Here is a 23,526-nt window from a genome sequence, read left to right on the forward strand (position 1 = left end):
TCTGGCTGCCGTTTAATCACAAAGCTGGTTTAGTATACACCTTGACGGGTGCCTGCAGTTGTGTTGTCGGCCTTCACTTGCAAGAATGTCATTACCTTTTCGCGTTATCGCTTGCACCACGCTTGCAAATTTGGCTTCTAGACGAGGTTAGTGCTATTATTTGTCCAGCGTCGTGGCATGAGGTTGATAAAAACATGCTGTGTATAAGCGTTTGTATTTTCTAGGTGCGTTGGTTTTGTCGCAGTCAGCCTTTGGTGCAAGCGGTTGGGATGCGTATATTGCATGATACCTAAAAATGTCTTAGCGGCATGTTACTGCTGGATGGGCTGGGATTTATCTGTTCTCCACTTTTATGAGGAGAAAAAATAGGTAAAAAGACATGAAAAAGGAATGTTGTTAATTGCCAGTTGTGAATATAATGGTTATTTGCCTGGGTTATTTTGTTCTCACTATAAGCCATGAATTTATAATTTTTGTTTTCTTCCTAAGAGCCAAAAACAAATTTCAAACACTGGATACACTCACCAAAAATCCCCAGGTTGACAAATTTACTTACTGAAATAGAGGTGCTGTGGCCAGGTGGTTAATGCATGAGGCTCTCACCTGGTAATGGGGTTTCTAGTCCTGGCAGGCAGGTGGCATTGGAGTCCCTGATCAGGAACATGATTGATATGGATGCTTTCATCCTGTGACATTTGAATGGTGATGTAAGTAATGGTCATGTCACACCTATCTAAAAAGAAAAATGCTCAACTCCTCAGAGCTTGACAGTGGCACAGTTTTTCATGTCCTCAAGGAAACTCTCTCTCCCTTATTTGGACTCCTTGAGGGGAAAGTGGACAAAATTCAAGGGGAAACTTGCTTGTTTGTGTAGGTTCTGGGAGGATACTTTTATTATTTTCCACTTTTTTACCCCTCCTCCTGTTGCAGGAACTGTTGCAGGGAGAAAGTGTCTGATTCTAGGCCTGAAGTGTCATTAAGGTAACCTCAAAGAAACCTCAGATGTGAACATTGTAAATCCTATATGGGACCTGAAGGGCCGGCTAGAGATCATTAAGGGGGGGGGGGGGGCAAATCAGACCTTCAAATACCAGTCAGAGGGCCTGTTGCACCAGTTGGACCCTCTGAGACAATGAGGGCCTCTATTTTATTTGGGCTCTACCAATATTGAACAGTCAGCTCAATGCCAGTCAGGGCCTTTTTTGCAAGTAGGGACAAGGCCAGGACCTGCAATTTACATTGGTCGATGCACACTGAGGCAATGAGGGGCCCCTGTGTCAGCTAGGGGTACACAGCGCCTAACTGGAGGTCCGGTGTTGACAAGGGCCCCCAAGTTGGTCAAGGGGTGTTTGAGGGTGCCCAAAGAGGGGTTGATGTACCCTTCAAGACTGACAATCAATTGCCCAATGGAAAGGCTAAATGGCCTTGGGCGTCAAAAGGCTGCAGATCATCTTGGCTCGCATGGCTGTGACACCAAATGTCAGCCAATATGCCGCTTTCACCGATTGTGGACCCCTGGGACAATGCGGTCCCCTATTTCGGTGGGAGTCCACTACACCAAACAGTCAGAATAGTCGACTCCGTGTTGTTCTTAGCCCTGTGGTCCCGCATTTTTCTAGCGGGAACGAGGCTGAGGCCCGTGATTTGCATTGGTCGGAGTTCTTACAACAATGAGTGGTCTTTTGACGGTCAGGCCCCCAGAGTGTCCAACAGGGGTCCTGTGATGGGAGGAGTCCCAAGTCGGCCAGGGGTGACCTGGAGCCCTTGCGGGGCCCTTCACCCCATTTCAGCAAAGGGCCCGTCGGCCAAACATGAGTCTCTGTACCAGTTATAAGACCACCTACGGTGATCAGGGACCTTGTTGCACTAATAAGGGCTCTTGTGTCTATTCCGGGCCAAATGCCCCGGCCGGAAGCGGCCAGGGGGCCTTCCACGCCAGGGAGGGCACCAGTGTAGGATGAACATCTGTGAGGGCCTCCGGGCGAACCCCTTACATGTTGCCAGGATGGTAGCCTGTAGATACCTCGCGCTGGGACCGAATGGTCTTCAAGTGATTGATTGGAAAGGTAGTGTGCACCTGACGTTTCACTAGTTGATTCTGACTCATGTTTGAACATTCTGAGACGAAAGAGCACTGCCTGCGTTTTTACAAGTTGCCGCCTGATTTGGATTTACGGTCAACATTCACGGGATCCGCAACATCTCTGTAGAGTGTGGGCTCCCTTTCCTAGGCATCAGAAACTACGCTTCTGTCCGATATAAAAAGCCCAAGTTAGAATTTATTCCGCCTAAGAGTAAAGAGAGTTAGCATCATCATGCCACGCCAATAGGCCATGAAGCCACCTACTCAATAGCGGCCGCCATCGGGGTTCGAACCGGGGCCTACCGCATCAGAGAAGAATTGGCTCAGAGCGGTTTGATAGATTTCGTGATCGTCTCATGCATATAACGCATTGAGCCTAGTTTTCGCACGGGATTGTGCACGTTTGCACTCGCCTCACTCCGAGACTGGCAGTCTGCGTATTCTTGGCGCGTACAGCCATCTGAAAAAAATTTGGAGGGCGTATAAGGCCGGTGCGTAGCCATCCTCCATTTTGGAGGGCGTATAAGCCTAGTGCGTAGCCGTCCTCCATTTAGGAGGGTGTATGAGCCCGGTGCGTAGCCGTCCTCTGTTTTGGACGGTGTGTAAGCCCGGTGCGTGGCCGTCCTCTATTTTGGAGAGTGTATAAGCCCAGTGTGTAACCGTCCTCCGTTTTGTAGGGTGTTCACGCGCAGTATTTCCTTAATTGACTTTTTTATTGGAAAGCTGATAATAGTGCTTAACTTTTGAATTTTTTTTGGAAGGTGTTTAACACCAGAACTAACGAGCTAAACGTGACAACAGCTGGTTAGGCAGACCAACACCATTAATCAAAGTAAAAATCAGACTTTTTTGTTTCTTGTCTCTGGGGTATAAAGCTACCAGGGAAGCTTGCTGACAAGCTCCAGGCAGTTGAGGGACGATTTTGTGATGTTCCATAAGAAAGCTTGTGTTGGTTTAAGCTCCTTTAAATGTGGATTGGTAATTGTTACAACAGGTGGAAATCTCCATTTCTGGCAGCCATTGTTCTCCTCCATATGTCACAAAGCAGCTGGGGAGATCAGCTGGTAGTATTTGAGTTATGTGCCTGACCACCCAGACAAAGACATTCCGTGTTGTCCTCACTGCGCTCCCTTCAGGGTGAGCCCACTGTCAGCGTGATGTGGTGTGAGTTTGTATCCTCCAACGTGTAGTAGCCAGCTCTTAGTTGGGCAAGGTCGTCTGTTCCCATTTTGTCAAGTCTTCATAGCTGGCAGTAGGTTGCTGATTTGCATGGCAAACTGCAGGATTCAGGCGCCCATCTAGCCTTGAGGCACACAGCAGCCCTCTCCCAGCTGCAGATGTCTGTGATCTTCTTTCATTTCATTCCAGACGTGCTGACCTGGCTCCCTCCACCTGTGTCATGTGTGGGGTAAACTCTGTGCCTACTGGGCGAGTACCACAGTTGGACCACTTGTCAGAAGCTGGTAGACAGGCAGTTTGTTCACAGCAGCATTTCCTGAAAAGGAGAGCTTTAGTTTGGGGAACCCGGTGATTTCTGTCTGACCCTCTGACCGTCAGCTCAGCCCTCATGCGCTGCATGCATTTGCTGCACAGCTCAGCCCTCATGTGCTGCATGCAACTCCCATGGGGACCAGATATGCTAAGGGGCATCTTTCACAGTGCAGGCTGATCAGGGCTCCACCTTCTCATGCACTCTTGGTTTTGACTGATCTGGTTAGCCATATGGTGTAGTCATGGTTTGGGTAGAAAGCTGGTGCATTTCGGCCAAAAATGTGCTCACTCAGGGGGGAGCCAGGAGCTCCAGTTGGAGGCACCTCTGTCTGGCTCAATGAGAGATCCTCTTGCCCACCAGGTTGAGGCAGAGTTAATGATGCAAGGTTGTGCCATCATCTGGGTGTGGTTTGGATTGGTTCATTTACCGTGCTAGCGCTTGAGCGTATTCGGCCCCCAGCCTCACAAGCTCAGTACCGTATCCTTAGATCTTGGAGAGCCGCAGCAGCTGCTGGGTTGGGTCTTCAAGGAGTCGGGTCATTCTCGCGTGCTCGATCGCTACCATCTTCCTACTCGAACGAAGAGCGAGTGCAAGCTTGCATCTGGTGCCGGAGGTTCTCTGTAAGCCGGCTGCGTCTGGTTGTCAACGTTGCTGATTTCCGTTGCCCAGCATCGCTTCCCTCGCGCGCCGCTATGCTGCCGCGTGGCTGAAGTCGATGGCCGTCTTGTATTGAAGGCTGACCTGGTGTGTGCGAGGTCCGCTGGATGCAGTGCGCGTCGTAGCTCTGCCTCTGTAGCTCTGACCCGCTAGCACGGTCAGGCAGTTGCGCATTTTCGTCATCCTCACGCTCGTGGCGTCGATGTGGGTTGCAAAAGACATCACTCTGTTGTGCTGGATGCTGACCAATGTGGGAGCTTTTGATAGTACAGTGCATTCGCGATTAACCGGACGTCCGCCTTTTTCACGTTCAGTTTTCTTCAGGTCCATCATGAAGGTCGTTGTAATACACTTGGTTGGGCCTGGAGACTCCGGTTGTCATCAATTGAAGCCCCTTTCACGCTGGGACAGCGTTGTTATCCACCATTGGAGGAAGCGAGGTGCTCTATCACACGCGCTGACGCCGAAGGACTCCCTCTCGGCGGAGTTTCATCTGATTGATTTCCAAGCTCAAGGAACTGGCAGCCATCCTGTAGTTACTTGATATGATATGATATATATATATATATATATATATATATATATATATATATATATATATATATATATACCGTTTGCGGTTTGACAAAGAAATCCCCCCCCCCCCCATCACATGCTAATGCCTCGTGTTGTTTTTCTTATGTCACTGGTCAGTAATTTCATTTAGCTGCAGGATTTCCTCGGATTAGCCATATGTTTAGGATCCATTGTCCCTTCAGGCCCGGGGCTCGTTTTTACACCCATGACCTGCGTGTCAGAAGTCAGACTCCTGGTTGGAGTGAATGTAAGGTCAGCATATGGCGGCACTTGAGTCGCAACGGACAGGAAGGTACTGAACCGATGACAGGTGCTTTGAGACGTCTGCACAGCGAGAGATCGCGTGCGGCTCTGGGGTTGGGTGGCCATGACTGCACCAGAGAATGTGCCTCTGCTCAGCTGATCAGCTTGTCTCAACCAGCTGATGCAACACAGGCGGCGTGACGCGGCCAGTGGCCAAAGAGCTCTGTTCAACATCTGTGCTCCTTTCTTTCAGCCCTCAAAGTTCACAGAGCCACAGGTGCACTTCTACGCTCCAATGCAAGATCAAAAACTACCACAACGCAGGCTGTAGGCCGTAAGTATGTTGAGTGTTGATGCCGGTATAGTGAGAAATGGTTACCTTTTGCTTTTTTAACCATTTTGTGAACCTCTCCTGTATTGTGTTGTGATTACTGGCGTTTCACGGCCGTTAAATGAAAATGCATTGCAACCTGCTGGTCACTAAACGGTACAATGCACTGTCATTCATGTACACATATTTGCGAAGTGAGATCCAGTGAACACATTATTCCGATTTTTGTGGAAATGTGTTGAAATTGTTCGGCTTCAGGTGCGCAAGATGCCTGCCAAAGCAGCTTATGTCCCAAGAATGGTTGATTTTTGTCCTGTATGTGTTATTGTCTGGCCGATCAAATCCGTAAGACGTGCAAGTCATTACCATTGCCTGGTGTCCTCACCTGGATCTCACGTTTTCAGCCACTGCTCTGAAGGTGGACCCTGCTCAGAAGCGAACGCTCTCCGATTTCGGGAAGTACGTGGCCGAGTGCTTGCCCAAGTATGTACAGCGGGTCCAGATCACGTCGGGGAATGAGCTCGAGGTGAGAAATACATGCCCCGTTCCTGTAAGCATGCCTGCGTCGGCATACTACGGCTGTCTTTATTTCCCTTGTTATTATTGTTATTGCATGTGAAACATAACGATACGTGTTGAAATGGCTTTTGAGCGTCATACATGAGCTTGGGGTTCCCTGAATCGGAGATTTCGGACCACTAGCTTTGATAATTGGTGCTGATATAAAAGCAACAGTGAACACTCGTTCCGTCGGTAAGAATGAGTGTCGAACACTCGTTCTTGATTCCCCAAAATATGTTATGAGACATTCGATCTGGGGGCAGTGCCAGTGAAAAGGCTGAGTGTGGTTATGGTCATTTTAGCAATTGCAATAAATGCATTTGTGTGATGTGGTGACGAGAATGTGACCAGCTTGCTCCAGTGGTGACTTAAGCTTACCAGCGGCCGACTCCAGCGGAGCCCTGTCTGTCCCCATGCTCCGGTTGACACTGCACGACCTCCCACCCCCGTTCCTCAGGTGCGCCGACTCCAGCGGAGCCCTGTCTGCTCCCATGCTCCGGTTGACACCGCACGACCTCCCACCCCCGTTCCTCAGGTGGCCGACTCTAGTGGAGCCCTGTATGTCCCCACGCTCCGGTTGACACCGCACGACCTCCCACCCCCGTTCCTCAGGTACTGATCGCCCCCGAGGGCGTGGTGCCCGTCCTGCAGTTCCTCAAGGACCACCACAATGCGCAGTTCGTCAACCTGGCTGACATCTGCGGCATGGACGTGCCGTCGCGACACTACCGATTCGAGGTGGGTGGTCGGCGTCCCGGATCACTGGCGAGCCGCAGGGCGCGGCACGACGGCCCCCTGTTGTACCTGGCGGCGCCGTACGGCGCGGCACGACGGCCTCCTGCTGTACCTGGCGGTGCTGTACGGAGCGGCACGACGGCCTCCTGTTGTACCCTGCGGTGCAGTACGGCGCGGCACGACGGCCTCCTGCTGTACCTGGCGGTGCAGTACGGCGCGGCACGACGGCCTCCTGTTGTACCCTGCGGTGCTGTACGGCGCGGCACGACGGCCTCCTGTTGTACCCCGCGGTGCTGTACGGCGCGGCACGACGGCCTCCTGCTGTACCTGGCAGTGCTGTTCGTGGAAGGGAGTGTTCGTTATGACGCTTGGCGAGGATTTCAAGTGCAGTTTGTGTCATGAACGATGTTCAGACGTTGGTCCAGATTTGATCGATTTTTTGGTGTGCGTGAGGAGCGAAATGATACCAAGTGTTATATTTCCTGCATTGTAAAAATGTTTCCTTGGGAATATCTTCCACTGCATCTGAGTATTGCATGATTCGGGTTACGTTAAAGCTACGGCGTTTATGGCCCCATACTGCTTATATCTGACAATCTAAATGGGTCAGTGCTGTGATGCGCCGGCCATATAGCAGATACCAGGTGGCAGACGTAGAGATGACCTTGATTTGTCGGAACACCCCGCCAGTCGTGTCGTAACGCTGGGTACTGGATGGCAGGCTCTCGCCACCTCATCACATACCGTGGCGATCGCCGCAGGTCATCTACAACCTGCTGTCGCTGCGCTTCAACTCCCGGATCCGCGTCAAGACATACACGGACGAGCTGACGCCCATCGAGTCGGCCAACGAGGTGTTCAAGGCGGCCAACTGGTGCGTGTCACGCCGTCGTTACTGCCTCGTGACACCTGTCGCACTGCGTCCGGGGCTGACGTCTGGCACCGACGCCACCGCCTTGTGACATCTGTCGCACTGCGCGTCCGGGGCTGACGTCTGACACCGACGCCACCATCCTTGTGAACATCTGTCGCACTGCGGCCGGGGCTGTACGTCTGACCCGACGCCACGCCCGTGGACACCTGTCGCGCTTGCGTCCGGGGCTGACGTCTGACACCCGGGCCGCGCTGCGACTTCGTCTGACACCGACGCCACCCGCCTCGTGACACCTGTCGCACTGCGTCCGGGGCTGACGTCTGACCCGACGCCACGCTCGTGACACCTGTCGCGCTGCGGCGGGGCTGACGTCTGACACCGACGCCACCGCCTCGTGACACCTGTCGCACTGCGGCGGCGGCTGACGTCTGGCGCCGCCACCGCCTGACCCTGTCGCACTGCGTCCGGGGCTGACGTCCACCGACGCCACCGCCTCGTGACACCTGTCGCACTGCGTCCGGGGCTGACGTCTGACACCGACGCCACCCGCCTCGTGACACCTGTCGCACTGCGTCCGGGGCTGACGTCTGACACCGACGCCACCGCCTCGTGACACCTGTCGCGCTGCGGCCGGGGCTGACGTCTGACACCGACGCCACCGCCTCGTGACATCCGTCGCGCTGGCGGCCGGGGCTGACGGTCTGACACCGACGCCACCGCCTCGTGACACCTGTCGCGCTGCGGCCGGGGCTGACGTCTGGCGCTGCCACTGGTGCCCGTCGGTGGTAGTGCAGTCATCAGTCACCGGGCGGTCTGTCGTTCTGCGGCCCGATGGATGGTGCAGCAACCACAACCCGGTGTACGGCTGTCCGGATCCATGCACCACTTGGGGTCACGTCCTGCGCCCGCCGCCCGGCCTGCCGTACTACACGGCCGCCCGGCGCCGCCACGCGTCACATCCGCCGCCTGATCGGTCCGTCTCGCCTCCTGGCCCTCCCGTCAGACCACCGCAACCCTCTGGTACGGACCGTGGTCAGGTGCCGCCGTGTGGTGGCGGCTGTCCGCGGTTGCCGGCACCGCCCTGCCCGGTGCCGGCAACCGCGGAGCGGAGCTGACCAGCGTGGCTGCTGGAGCGCCCCTTAGCCGCGCTGAGCGCCGTTGCTGTGCGGACCGTCACCCTGCCGGCTGTGTTTCAGGTACGAGCGCGAGGTTTGGGACATGTACGGCGTGTTCTTCTCCAACCACCCGGACCTGCGGCGCATCCTCACCGACTACGGCTTCGAGGGCCACCCCTTTAGGAAGGATTTCCCGCTCTCTGGATACGTGGAGGTAACACGCCGCCGCTGCCGCAGCGACAGACGCGCGGCGCCTCTGTGGTATTGCGGCATGAAAACAGGCACTCATGACATTCATTCATTTACATAAACTCACTCTCACTTATTTGCATTGATTTATTTGCTTTCATTCACTCACACTCACTCTGTATTGATACGTTAACTTTCATTCATTCATTCACACTCACCCATCTACATTGACATTGCATGAATGAATATTAGTTCATCCACACTTATTTGCATTTATTTATTCACTTTCATCCGTGTCAGTTCACTCACTCTGTCATTTACTCGCATTCGTTCATTCGCATACACGCATCCACATTTATTAACATTCATTCATTCACCGCAACAAACACTAAGCAAGTTGCTGCAAGCTGCAATAAGAGCGCCTCAGCTAGTCGTTATCAAAGAAACCCATGCACGACGCAATGGCCCGACGAACCCTTCCCTCCGCTGCCGTCTTCACCCCTGCCGAGCTCACTGCCGATACATGACGTCCCCAGGTTCGCTACGACGATGAGGCCAAGCGCGTGGTGGTGGAGCCCGTGGAGCTGGCGCAGGAGTTCCGCAAGTTCGACCTCGAGTCGCCTTGGGAGCAGTTCCCGGCGCACCGGCTGAAGCCCGCCGCCGAGGAGGTGCCGCTCGACAAGTAGCGGCCGCCATGGCCGCCTGTCGTAGCCTGGGGCGACTGGGGGCGTCGGTAGCCGGCCAGCCGTGGCCGCCGTCCGCAGCACGCGGTCTCGGCCGCCGGCCCGGTCTCCTTGTGTGAGGAGCGGTGTAGTGCTTGGTGGTGTAAATACAGTGATGACCCTTGGTGGACGAGTCTAGCTCCGTCGCAGCGAGTGGAAAGGTTCAACGAATGCACTTATCAGGTCTTGATTTCTGCGATGTGGGAGGGTTTGTCGCCTTGCTTCCATCGGACTACGGCAAACGCAGTATTAGGCATATTATCTCCGCGATTTATCTCAAAGGACCGACGTTCACTTAATAGCAGCTGGTCTCCTTTTCGAAATAGCGGGGTTATAGACCGTGCTAATATAGTTTTTGCAACTTACGTAGTCTGTCACAATCTTGGGCAACAGTTGTTGGACAAGTAGAACCGTCCTTCATAAAATCAGCCAACCGACCGAAAGACGTGCATCATAATTGATCCACGAACCGCTGGCTTGAGCGATATATGCCTGCTCATCACACTAACAGTGACGAGAAGTGCCCGGGTAATAAACTGGATGAATCTTGATCCGACAGTGCATTGATATTTGGGAGAGTTCCGAGATCCATTAGACACGAAACGGCACCGCATTGGGTGCTTGGAACATTGTTTCCGCTGACCTAACGTGCGCTGCGCTCAGCTAGAAGTGCGGGGTAGTCTTATTACCCCATCTGTTTTTATCTTCATGTACTTTAAAGCGTTTTGGAAACGCTTGCTCCAGCGGCTGCAAAATCAAATACACACGCTCAGCCCGCTGTGGACTCTTATATTGGACGTTTAGTTCGTGCTATTGGATTTCAGGGGGTGGGGGCGGGAGCCTAAGGCCCGAAGCGAACGGAGTACCGGTCCGCCGCCTCCCCCCGTAAGGCACCACCTTTTCGTGGTGGGAAGCTTGTGTGCCCCAATGATCCTGCGGGCGGTTGGGGAGGCTTGTAAAGCGCTCCTTCCGGCCAAGGGGAAGGGGCCAGACGAAACGTGCCTCTCACAAGGGCTCTGACTCGTTCAGAGTAGGGATTAGCAACTCCTCGGCCCCAGCTTTTTAATCTTATCTGGGTCTCGCCGTACCCCGTTGGATCCGCAGGTAGCGATGAAGGGATCCTGGTCACTGACGGAGTTGCCCTGCGGGTCAGTCGGGGCAGATTACCAACACGTGGCTTTGGCACGAATTTGTAATCCTGCGGATGCCTCGTGAAGTCTCCACACGAGGAAATCGGCTGGTCAGACGTCGTGTTTTTGTGACACTGGCTTGAAGGCAAGCAGGCCATGTGATGGGTGTAGAGGGGGGGGGGGGGGGGGGGGCTGCCTGGTACAGTGTCTGCCTCCTGACACCATTAAGGGGTCGTACCTCAGTTTGTTACCAAGGTGTCTGGTTAGCCCCTGCGAACCGAGGCACTGGCGCCCGCAGACCCGTGCCCGGCGGCTCTCACGGCAACTCTTTTGGCACACTGGTCTGCGTATAGCGTGTTGGTAGCACTGGCGGCTCCTCTCTTGAAAGTGGACCGTCCCCGTGTTGGGCTCCATGGTGGGCGGGGAATCAGCGCGCCAAATATAAGCACATACTTATGGACTCTATATCATCAACCAACCCCCAAGCCCAGACCGTCGTCCTTTGCCACTGCCCCAGTTTCTGGTTGTAAGATCCGCCAAGGTAGATGACCAAGGAAAAACAGTACCGCTTCGACTGAACCCATTCAGCGCCAACAAGCATTTTCCAAGATCGGGACACCCAAGGATGTCTTTTCGTATACGGATGAAGGCGAATAAGTGTATTTAACAGAAGAACGCGAGATCCAGCGCATGCTCAAGACGACCACACTAGTCTACAAAGGACGAGGACAGGGAGAAGTTAGGGTGCCCGTATCGGTGCACCCTTATCGCTCTAAGAACTACTCCAAGGGTGCGATTACTTGCCTGGACCTTCGCGGTGTGAGTGATGAGGATGTTGCCGAGGGCTTGTATGAGGAAGGGGTAACGGCGATGAGACGTATCAAGAGGAGAGAGAGGAGAGCTGACCGATACTGATTCGATTATTCTGACGTTTTGCTCTGCGAGAATGCCAGATAGGGTCCGCGCTAGATATCAGTCGGCCCCTGTTGGGTCTATGTACCTGACCCAGTCCGGTGCTACCGATGCCAGACGTATGGTCACTTCACGGACAAGTGCTGGAAAGAGGTTAGATGCGAAAGGTGTGCCGAAATAGGTCACCAACACTCTGAGTGTAAATCAGAAACCGTGAAATGCGTCAACTGTAGTCAGGGTTATGGGGCGTCATATCGTAGCTGTAAGTCCTTCTTGTCAGAGAAAGCTGTCCTGAACATCAAAGTGAAGGAAGAAGTCTCGTTTCGGGAGGCCCAACGCCGACACAACGATGCGACCACCACAAGAACATACAAAGACACCCATACTAAACCGGCAAGAAATTTATCCCAAGTAACACCCTCAGCCAACGGGGTACTGAAACTGAGTGGATTTGATAATTTCAAAGACATGACTGTAGGCAAGTTTGTACAGCTGATTCTAGGCACACTTGTATCAACTGACTCCGCTGTCCCGTCGCCCCGGAAGTCGGATCCTCCAAAAAAGGATCCACCTGCGGTGGTGGCGCCGCTAGAGAAGCTCAACCTATGGAAATGGAACCCCCTGGTGGAGCTGCCAGAGAGCCCGGGACTGGGGTGCGACCCGGGAACGGGTTATGGACCGCGGTCCAGCGAGGCCGTGGACTTCGCCCCCATCATCGCACCCCAACCCAGCCCGTGCTGGAGACATGCCCTCCCGGGCTCCATCTCCCCCTCCATCCATACCAGCTACGACAGGATCTGTCGTCGCTGGCACAGGGACGCTACGAGAGCTGACCCCCTCTGGCTCCCCAGCTAGTAGCCCTGCCGGGAGCGCCGGTCCTCCCGGCTCACGGGAGCCGGACAAGTCGGCATCCCGTGTCCATTCGGCATCCCCCGGTCGTCGCTCCCTCCCGGAGCCTCCCTTCTGAAACTGTTGTTCGTCCGGGTTCTCTGGACCCTGGACCTGCAGGGCGCGCCGCCAGGTCGGCGTCTGCACCGCGGACCGGAGGCCGGCTCCCGCTGTCGACTCCGCCCCACTCGCCGGGAGGGTCAATGGGTCCGCCTCCTATTCCTCTATTTGGAGACGGGGTTTCAGGTCTGCCTACCCCGCTGTTCACGGCGGCAGGTCGTGCAACAAAGCGTGCCCCTTTTTGGCCGACGTCGCCTACGCAGGGTGGAAGTCCCAAAGCTCGGCCAGGGGTCCGGCTTAGCTGCACTGAAGTAGAGCGTCGCCAGGTAGATTTGTTTAGTGCGAAATCCCAGGTGAACGTTTAAAGGAGATGTAAGTTATACCGATGAATCTTAACCGTACACCCCACATACAAGCATATCTAGCATGCCACTGACGTTTTTACAATGGACCATGCGTGGCTTGAGGGCGAACATGTCGGACCTGCACACACACACTTATCTAATCGTAAACCGGTTGTGGCATGCTTAAAGGAAACAAAGGTATCTAATGACACTCACCTTAAGATCAAATGTTACAGCATCTTTCGGAAGGACGTGAGAACTGACACGATCGCCCATAGTGGGGTGGCGGTTTTAGTTCATCACAGTATACCGTGTTCTCCTGTAAGTCTTAACACTGATCTTCAAGCTGTTGCTGTCGTCGTCGACCTTGGGTCGTTGAGGCTGACTGTCTGTTCTATCTGCCTCGCTCCCGCTGAGGAAGTACCGGATTTGATATTACAGTCCATCTTCGATCAGCTTCTATCGCCGTTCTTGTTGCTAGGTGACTTCAACTCCCATGGCCCTTCGTGGGGCTGCAGTCACACAAGCCGCCGAGATCGACATCTTGAGCGTTTGCTGAATACAAAAATATTTGTGTTGTTGACACCGGCCGGCATACCCATATATATCTGCCGTCCAGCACCACTTCAGCGATAGATCTTTCTATCTGCTGCTCGTCCCTTTTATGTCGGTTGTCTTGGGTCTTTGAGAACACAACGTGTTGGAGTGACCATTTTCCAATCTGGCTTGGGATAAATGCCGGACATTCATCAGGAAGAGGCCTTCCTGCTGGAACCTTCGACGTGCTAAATGGTAAAGGTTTACCGACGAGCGTCATATTAGAATGCAGCCGACCGAGGACGACAATGCAACGTGTCTTACACAACAAGAGACACCCACAACTGCCGACACTGCAATGTCTTGCACTCCCTTGACATCACCGGAGCCGCGCAGGATCCCTGTCCCCTGGTGGTCAGAGGACTGCGAGGCGGCAGTTCTTGAGCGGAAGCGGGCGTTCAAGGTTTTTGAGCGTTCTGCAACGGCCAACAACCTCATCGCTTTTAAAAAGGCCAGAGCATTGGCGAAACGCAAAATACGGGAGGCAAAGTGTGCATCATGGAGGGAAAATGTGAATGGCTTAAATCGTCACACCCCACTCAGTGCAGTATGGCAGCGAGCTAGTCGCATTTCCAGTAGGAGCGTTTCTACTACAGTTCCCGTGTTGAAATTGGCGGGAGCCACGGTATTGAACACGCAGGAAGTTTGCAACAAAATAGATCCCGCATTTGCAGAAACGTGTCGACATGGAACAGACGACCCACGCTTGATTCGTTACAAGTAACAAAGTGAGAAGACGGCAATCAATTTCATAATTCCTGGCTCAGGGATTTATGAGTACAACCAGCCATTCACTGCCATGGAGCTCTGCACTGCTCGTAAGAGAGCTAAGTCACCTGGATTGGATAAAGTGCACAATGATGTGTTAAATCACCTAAAGAAGGAGTTCCTCCATGCTTTAATTGAACTATTCAGCTACATATGGTTGCATGATGACTTCCCGGAGTCATGGCGGGAGGCCATTATAGTCCCGATACAGAAGCCCGAAAGAATGGTTCCGACCCACTGCACTACCGCCCAATTTCGCTGACTTCAGTTCTATGCAAAGTGCTAGAAAGGATAGTGAATGATCGCCCCATGTGGTATCTTGAAACTCACGGCCGTCTTTCCAAAGTGCAATGCGGGTTTCGGAGGAACCGACGCACTGCTGACCACCTAATCATTTTAGACACAACTATACGACATTCTTTTAAACAAAGACGTCACACAATAGCAGTCTCCTTTAACATTGAGCGGGGTTATGATACCGCCTTGTGCCACGACGTTCTAAGCAAAGTACACGAGTGTGGACTCCGAAGTCACATGACACTCTTCACTGAAAACTTTTTACGGCGTCGATTTTTCCGCGTCCGAGTGGTGGCATGCTATCTGATCGCTACGAACAAGAGAACGGTGTTCTCCAAGGGAGCGTCCCTAGCGTAGCCCTGTTTGCGCTGATGATCAATGATATAGCCGGCTGTCTGCCACCTGCCATCAGCAGGTCGCTGTTTGTAGACGACTTTGCCACCTGGTGGGCAGCATTTACAACGTCGGCAGGGAGGCAGCTTCAGTTATGCCTGATTCAACTAACTGAGTGGAGCTTAGAGAATGACTTCAAATTTCCGACCACCAAGACTAAGTGCATGCAGTTCTGCTCACGGATTAGAGGCTGTAGAGACTCGGGGTTGCGACTCTATAATGCCGCTATTCCAGTTTGCAACGAAATCTGTTTCCTAGGCCTCACGTTTCACCGTCGGCTCACGTTTAAGCAACACTACAAGATGATTAAGATCAAGTGTCTAAAGCGCATGAACCTCATGTAAGTAATGTGTCGTATGACCTTTGGAGCCGATAGATGCACCCTGTTGAACTTGTATAGAGCTTTAATTCGATCGGTCATCGATTGTGCATCGATTATGTCTACGACAGTGCTCCTACATCGTCGAAGCAGGCTTTGGACACACTCAACCATACGTGTGTTCGTATAACCACTGGGGCGTTTCCTACGACCCGAACAAGAAACTTGCTGGTGGAAGCGAATGAATCGCCTTTGCCTCCTAGGAGACGACTTAATTCGAATTACGCCGCAAAGGTTTCACAATTTCCGGATAAGCCGACCTTTGAGCTAATCCTTTCTCTGAGGTTAATTCGTTCTTTCTTGAGGGGGCGGCCCACGTCAGCGCGGCCGATACGTCTGCGCGTCCGGGACTGGCTGGACAAGGCGGATAATACGCTGGATGACATTGCCCCGCACGCCCTTCGGGCCCAGCGCCGTGTAGACGTCTGGGCCTAAGTATGGTTTGGAACTTCGCCAGCGTCATAAAAATGGCACTTACCACGAGAGTTCCTCAGCTATTCGTTGGAACGGATCTCACAATATGTGAACTAATTACAGATATTTACTGATGGGTCCAACAGCTCGACAGGAACGAGTTACGCATTTGTTTGCGGTGATCACACCGCAGGTTTCTGCCTCCCGCACCACATGTCAGTTTTTCCTCAGAACTGTTTGCTATTTTAGCAGCGCTTCAGTACGTTACCGTTCTGAAAGGGATGTAGTCATTTCGACCGACTCACTTGGTGCACTTTTATCATTAGACCCGACGGCGATGTCGCGCGACCACTCATTTCTGACGCGCTCCATTTGGGAGCAACTGGAATGGCTAGGCAACACTTCCTGCCGTATCACATTTATGTGGATCCCAAGCCACAAAGGGGTAATAGGAAATGAGAAAGCCGACGCCGCGGCGAAAGCTGCGGCGTGTGAGAGAAGACCGATACCAATTTTTGTACCCGCTCGAGATCTGAAGTTGGTCATTTCCAAATACGTCCGCAATGCGTCGCAGAACAAGTTCGACCAACATCGTCACGCTTTCAGGGAAATTAAGCCCCAACTGGGTAACTGGGAATCTTCCCATCGCCGAAGCCGCTTCCAGGAAGTCACCCTGCATGGGCTTCGGTTGGGTCATACACACGCAACACACTCGTTTTACTTAACGCGTAAGGATGTGCCACGGTGTGAAAGATGCGGGGGACCGGTTGTCTGTAGAACATGTCCTCGTCTCATGCCGGCGCCTTGAGACGGAAAGGGGACGACTGTTTCCTCCAGCGCCCCTCCATCGGTTACTCAGTCGAGACCCATGTGGTGAACTTGGAGACATACTCGCATTTTTAGCACACATTGACTTTGACATTATTTTCACTAACCCCTCAGTGTGTGTGCTAGTGATACCGCCTGTTATTAGTTGACAACGCACTTATCGCGTCGTCGCAGGCGTAGATCACCGTCGTCGAGTGGGCGCAAAACGGCCCCCATGCCGACGTACCCCCGAACACCAAATCACCACACCCCCAGTCCGCCACCTCGCACACGACTATTGCCACCGCTCTCCTGCTTCGATGCCAAATCATGTGGGCGCAGCATGGCGATTGTCCTCGGCGCGCCCGAAACCATTGAGGCACAGCAAACCGCCGCCAAATGATCCGGTGGCACTTGGCTTAGCCGTCTGACGCGCCACCCGGGACGGCAAATCATAAACGGCAATACGCAAACAGTGTGTGTGGGCTTCAAATGTGCTGGCGCTGACGTGCACTGATAGTCCGCTGTCGTTGAGTATTTATTCCATCGACGTCGGACTAGCACTTTGAACATAACAGCACAATGCACGAGTCATACAGGCGCAACGGAATTGAGCCATTGTTTGGCACAAGCACGAAAACAACGCCAAGGTACGTAAACGCACGACCGAAATCCAGTGTGTAATGCAACCGGCAGTAATTCGCGGATGGTGACGTTAGTACACAAATGATGGCACTTAATATGTCAAACGAGGAGCATTAAACAGAGTTAAACAGATCACCCCGGGTCAGTACGAGGAAAGCCAAGCATTTGATCAATCCGGCCCAGCACACCCCGGCAGGCCTGCCTGGCCGCGACAGCAAGCGTTGCCTTGTCTGTAAGCTCGACAACGCTGCCCATGATATAAAACAGCGTATATCTGCTTGACACAATCCGTGGATGCCCATTAGCGCTACACACAGCGCTAATACACCACTAGTAATTCAGGCAACATAATACCAACGCTAAGGCAAGATTCTTACGTCTATGTACGTTTCGAGGTGCACGCACAGCGACACATACACTACGAGCCGATCGACACTGCAGGTTCGGTGACGACGGTGCGAGCAGATAAGCTGCCCGGGTTCGCCGGTCTTGCTACACAGACAGACACGGAACAGCAGCAAACACGCTACGAAGCGTCAGGCTTTCGAACCACGTGACACGTTACAAGACACCAAACATCCAGCCAGCGGACAAAACACGGAGCAGCAAGCCTTAAGCAACGGACAAACCACCGGGCATCCAGCCTCGACACGCGCAGTGAGGCACCAGTCAAGCCCACCACGAGCGGCACGAGACAACAGATCAACGTTGCCCGGTGTGGCGGCCGATAGCAGCAGTGAATGACCCACCCACCCTCCAGGTGACCAGCTCGCATGGACCGGCACGGAAGCAGCGCGGGCCACCGGGCCACAGCGCAGCACACCCCCTGTCGGAGACGACACGGGCCACAGAACAACACCGACGACGCCACAGCACGAGGCCCATGGACCACACAACACCGGACAGAGCGCGCCGCGTCACCGGTCGGTCCCACTCGCTCCCACCCGTGAGGCCAATGAGATCGGAACCAGCGGCCAAGAGGCGGGGCGGCGCCCCGGGGCCGGGGCGCCGCCGCAAGGCCCGCCACCCGCCGCCGCGCGCGGCCCCTGAATCACAGCCTCGGCGCCTCGGCGGGCGCCCGGACCAATCTCGCACCCCCACGCGCACGCGCGCCCGCCCCGGGCCGGCCGGCCGGCGCCGTTCGTTGCATCACAGCTCGCGGTCTCTTGACATGGGTGATTGTCCCTAGACGGTCACGGGCCGCCCCCTGGTGAGTGCATAGCACGTGCGCGCTCCCGACATGCGGCCAGCTATTGTCAGCACGGAGCAGACGGGGGTGCCGACATTGCCAGCCAGACGAGGACAGACGCTGCTGGCGGGACCCAGACATGGACAGACGCACGGCACCAGCGAGACACGCGTGCGGACAGACCCTGCTGGCGGGACACAGACATGGCCAGACACATGGCACCAGCGAGGCACGCGTGGACAGACACCGACAGCGGGACCCAGATGTGGACAGACATATGGCACCAGCCAGACACGGAGGCGAACAGACGCCGACAGCTTGTTACACATATACAAACATTATTAGTGTGACCAAAGCCAGCAAGACACAAGGGACCAAAAGAAAGGCCAATACTCCCTTATTGCTCAACGGCGGCAAGTCGTAATACTCGATTATTGCCCACTCATCGACACTTGGTCCACACTCAGGTCGAATGCTTTGAGGCCTGGAATGTTTGGATACAGTTAGTACGTGACTTTTGTGAAGCACGCACGCGCTCTACAAGCCTCAAAACGATACTGTGCATTGAAAACCTCTGACAGCTACATCTGACGATGGTTCTAAATTGGCAGATTTTTTTCTTCTGACGATACGGCATGTGCAAAAATCGTCAAACAAATTCACCACCACTTAACTAGCAGCAACTTCAACTCATCGCACGATTGTGTTAAATCACCACGTGATTGCAGGCTGCAAAATCTGGTGTTCTCCCCCCGTTCCCAACGCAATCACCTTGCAGCCAGGTGGCTGTCCGGGGCCAGTTTGCGCTTTCTCTCTCTCCCAGCAGCTGATTGCGCCGGCCCCTGCCCGGGACAAGCCGGGTGAGCGCCCCGGCGAGAAGCGGAGCGCCGGTTCTGTCCCGCCGCGCAGCTGCCGGCCCGCCAACCAGCGGTCAACTCGCCACGCCAGTCGCTGCCGACGCCGACACAGACGATCGCGCCCTGTCGGCTTCGACGATCTCGCTCCGCCGACACAGACGATCACGCCCCGTCGGCTTCGACGATCTCGCTCCGCCGACACAGACGATCGCGCCCCGTCGGCTCCGACGATCTCGCTCCGCCGACACAGACGATCTCACCCCGTCGGTTCCGACGATCTCGCTCCGCCGACACAGACGATCTCACCCCGCCGCCCCGCGACGCCTCAGGCCGGCGCGAAGCCGAAGGCCTCCATGCAGGCGACGTCGAAGCTGCCGGTGGCGGTGAGGGGCGGATTGCCGAACGTGTCGCAGGCGTCTGTCTTGCCGCGACTCAGGTTCTCGTCGAGCCAGATCGCCTGGCCGCCGCCGCCGCCGATCGTCAGCATCGTGTTGTCGGCCGCCATGAACAACTGCTGGCTGTGGCTGACGCCGGCCAGCTGCGGGTCCTGCTCTTGCTTCACCTTGCCCACCCACGGGTACACCTTCAGCTGCGGCCGCAGCGTGAACAGGAACGTCTCGCCTGCCGTTTGAGGCGCGCATGAGTCAACGCATGGGACTGGGGGGGGGGGGGGGGGGGCGGAACGTGGGATAACATTCACGTCGAACGAGACCAACTCGGCCCTGCGTGAAGAGACCTGAGAAGAGCATATTCTCTTTTTGGGTGGTGACTTAATGAACATGTGACTGATGGAAGAGCCAAAGTCGAGGGTCCAAGTAGATGCCTGTCTCACCAGTGCCGAAGTACGTGTAGCGGGTGCCGTCCTCCTGCATCTGGTTGCGCGTGTTCCACGTGGTAGAGCAGTAGGCGCCGAACACAGCGCCCTCCGTCGAGCGCAGCAGCAGCACAGTGGGCTCGAAGGTGGCCACCTTCTGGTAGAAACGTCTTGAGCGAGAAGCCGTGCTCGTCCGACGTGTACAGCAGTAGCGGCGTGTAGAGCGCGAACCGCGCCGGCAGGTTCTCCCACAGCCGCAGCAGCTGCGGCGCGGTCGACAGTCAGGCTGGAAGGGGGGGGGGGGGGCGACCGGCAACACGGCGCCACGACAGCCCGCCTCACAAGCACCGACAGACGGGCCGCTGCGGCGTGCTCGGTGCCAATAGCGGAAGCTGCTGCACACTGGAGGAAGGGTCCATTTCCTTGGAATGCAAAGACGCCTAAGTGGTCATAGGAGCCCCACGACCGCGTGTTGTGCACCACAATCAGGCACCTAGTCACAGTCAGATGTGAGGTTTTAGCTCAGCAGGTACACGTAAGCTATGTCGGGCACAGGAATACTGCGACTGACAGCCAACGTAGACAACTACCTTCGTCTGGCCCGGGCAAGCAAGGGCCACAAGCCGCGGTAGTCTGCTGCATTAGGTGCGATCCACAGGCAAGCATTCCCGACCTCTAGAGCACATACATCAGCTCCACCAGGCGGGTGATGCATGACTGCGGTAGCGGGGGCCACACCGAGAGCGGCACGACGCATCGCCACAGTCACGATCCGGCGCACCAACATGGCGGACAGTCGACATCGGTCACAACTGCTCTCAGAAGCTGCCCTCGCATCAGCCTGGTCAGGTCTCACCAGCCGCGCACGTGCTAGCGGAGCTTCAGGCCAGCGGCGGGCTTCATGTACTCGACGGTGAACGCAATGTCCAAACAGGGCAATGCACATATCCGTAAGACCAACGACCAAGGGTGCATGCTCATAATATCCCTGCCATAAGGGTGAGTCGCTGGAGTGCTACAGTTAAGCTCAACATCATTAATCAGCTCATAGTTATTTGGTACGCAGCACGTTTTGAAATGTACCTTGCTTTAGTTCACCCACATATGTGAAGACCGCATTGTGTGGAAAGTACAGCCAACGTTTCTTACGATGTGGTTTGATACCGCAATCCGTCACTATCCCGTAGCTTGGCGCAGAGTCTCCTCGTCCCGTCTCGTCACTGGCGCAGTGATGACACACCAGCACTTCCATCCAGCCTTCCGCGGTGGCACGTGACTGGCAGACGCTACCTGAGCGTACCAGCCACACGTGCGCGCCGAACCGGCCGGGCTCAGCCTGCCCCAGCGATTAGCACGACCCTGAGCAGCGCCGCGTCCAGTCACGTCAAGCTGGAGCACGCGCCTACAGCAGGCCCCGTGCCATTGCGGTTAGTCGTGCGCCAGCTGTACACGTCAGCAGCAGCCCGGCCCTGACGCACTACCCAGCCCCCGCTGAGGACGGTGCGTGCCTCTGTGGATGGGCGCAACACGGCGGCTAGCGCTACTGCGGCACCACGGGGCCGGCGGTCACCGTCTGCGTGACGGATGGCAGCTAGGGGCCGCTGGTGACACACCAAAACGGCCAGCCTGGCGCCACCCTGGCTCATTGAGGCTGGTTGGCACGTGCCAAATCCCTGCACAAAATTTGGCTGCAAAATCGACGAAAAAGCCGGTGGAGCTCGAAGTGCAATATCGCGGCGAAACGGTCACGATTGCCGCACCAAATTATGCTCGGGAAGGTCATGCCGGAACTATGCTCGCAACACATCCCCTCCCTTAAAGACAGGTATTGCAGGCCATCGACACTGTTTGAGACCCGGGCAGGCAAACGAGCGGCAGCGCGGAAGCAGCGCAGATCTTCGTACTACAAATCAGCGACACTGAAGGGCAGGTCTGGCTAGATACAGTCAATGAAGGGCAGGTCTGGCTAGATACAGTCAGCCACAGCGGCGTGGCACGTGCAGCACAACTATTGCCCACAGCGGCAGCGGCCGGCATGCCAAGGCACTCACTTCCTGGAAATTTATCAGCTCGAAGTTTGGGTCCTTCAGTTGAGGGAACTTTGCGGAATGCTTGGAAATAAACATGCACGTCAGAATGTGGCATGAGACACAATGAGAAAAAAGAAGTACACGATAATTTGAAAGACAAGACCGAAACAGGGCAAAAGCGCGACTAGGACTGACAAAAACCGAGATCGAGATGAAAGACGACACCACGTTGGAACAAGCCAGACCAAAGAAGCCCATAGGAGGGAAGCTTCATAAAAGGAAGCTCTAGAAACCGTCATGATGTACTGCATCGGGCAATACATGGAACGATGCACGGGGACGACTAGATACAGAACCACGCAAAGAGATTCCGCCACCACATCACCACCACCAACACCACCACCAACACCACCGCCACCACCACCACACGCCCCTTCCAGGCGTCACCCCGCCAACAGCGAGCCTCGGAAGGAGGGCCACGTCTCCGGCGCCGCTCTTACCTCCTTGACGCCGATGGTGCTGGACGACCGGGCCAGCTCATCCTGGGACATCACGCTGGGCATGCCCAGACCCGGGTGCGAGTGCTCCTTCGTCACGGCCTTCACCGATCTGACGAAGCCCAGCGGCCACCGTTAATGCCTACTGATTGACGGCAACCGTGTCAGACGAGATCTTTAACCAGTGCATGACACCAATACTAGGAATCGACAGATTGTTTTCCGACGTTTGCAGCTGCCACGGCTACCAGCAAAACGACCCGTCTGGCTCCGACGTTTGCAGCTGCCACGGCTATCAGCAACACGACCCGTCTGGCCCCGACGTTTGTAGCTGCCACGGATATCAGCGAAACGACCCGTCTGGCTCCGACGTTTGTAGCTGCCACGGATATCAGCAACACGACCCGTCTAGCTCCGACGTTTGCAGCTGCCACGGATATCAGCAATGCGACCTGTCCAGTGGACTGTCATCACGACATCCGAATCCCCAAGGCTGGTCAAGACTGCTGCACGACACCTGTCGACCTGCGGGGATGTCGGGCCCAGTGCATAACGGTCCACATGTTCAACCTGGTGGGGATCGTAAACGTGACCTCCGCGTGCGGCGTCCACGCGCCACCCGCACTCCACACAAAAAGACACCGCACGGGCCTGGCGTGGCAATCCACGGCGGTAAAAGCGCCCTGACACGAGAGCAGAGCACTCAGCACTCAGACATGCCAGCCGAACATTCCGGTGTCGCACATATGCGACCGGGTGCGACCCGACACGGTGGCGGCAGCGCTGACCTGCGCTCGGGGAAGTTAAGCCGCCCCCCGCCGGCCTTGATCTGGGCCTTGACTCGGGTGTAGGACGAGCTCAGCGAGTCCCTGCTGAAGCCGCGGATGTTGAACAGCGTCTTCAGTAGCTTGTCCGGCGTGACCTGCG

General features: G+C 55.1%; 2 protein-coding genes across 2 annotated transcripts in view; one reads left to right on the forward strand and one right to left on the reverse strand.

The window, feature by feature from the left end:
- Positions 1-43: 43 nt before the first annotated feature.
- On the forward strand, positions 44-10,129 carry ND-30 (NADH:ubiquinone oxidoreductase core subunit S3). The gene is made up of 7 exons (XM_037220055.1): positions 44-146; positions 5,305-5,385; positions 5,787-5,908; positions 6,556-6,681; positions 7,440-7,552; positions 8,749-8,881; positions 9,393-10,129. Exons 1-7 carry the CDS (start codon positions 86-88, stop codon positions 9,540-9,542), a joined length of 786 nt encoding a protein of 261 aa, XP_037075950.1. The 5' UTR covers positions 44-85; the 3' UTR covers positions 9,543-10,129.
- A 6,966-nt stretch (positions 10,130-17,095) lies between these two features.
- LOC119097537 (GTPase-activating protein skywalker) overlaps positions 17,096-23,526 on the reverse strand; it is a 7,300-nt gene continuing 869 nt past the window's right edge. Inside the window, exons 2-6 of the mRNA XM_037220569.1 lie at positions 23,388-23,521; positions 22,603-22,711; positions 20,761-20,789; positions 20,091-20,242; positions 17,096-19,879 (exon numbers count right to left, since the gene is read on the reverse strand). Of these exons, the coding sequence (XP_037076464.1) occupies positions 19,584-19,879; positions 20,091-20,242; positions 20,761-20,789; positions 22,603-22,711; positions 23,388-23,521 (720 nt within the window). The 3' untranslated portion in view covers positions 17,096-19,583. The remainder of the gene's footprint in view (positions 19,880-20,090; positions 20,243-20,760; positions 20,790-22,602; positions 22,712-23,387; positions 23,522-23,526) is intronic.

Source organism: Pollicipes pollicipes, unplaced genomic scaffold (assembly GCF_011947565.3).
Source record: "Pollicipes pollicipes isolate AB1234 unplaced genomic scaffold, Ppol_2.1 Scaffold_4295;HRSCAF=5057_pilon_pilon_pilon, whole genome shotgun sequence".
NCBI lineage: Eukaryota > Metazoa > Arthropoda > Thecostraca > Pollicipedomorpha > Pollicipedidae > Pollicipes > Pollicipes pollicipes.

What these genes read in the sequence shown, in the direction of transcription:
- ND-30 (XM_037220055.1), top strand. Translation starts at nt 86, where the DNA reads ATGTCATTACCTTTTCGCGTTATCGCTTGCACCACGCTTGCAAATTTG. An exon ending in CACAACGCAGGCTGTAGGCC is followed by an intron (nt 5,386 to 5,786) that starts GTAAGTATGTTG and finishes TCACGTTTTCAG; the next exon opens with CCACTGCTCTGAAGGTGGAC. An exon ending in CGTCGGGGAATGAGCTCGAG is followed by an intron (nt 5,909 to 6,555) that starts GTGAGAAATACA and finishes CCCGTTCCTCAG; the next exon opens with GTACTGATCGCCCCCGAGGG.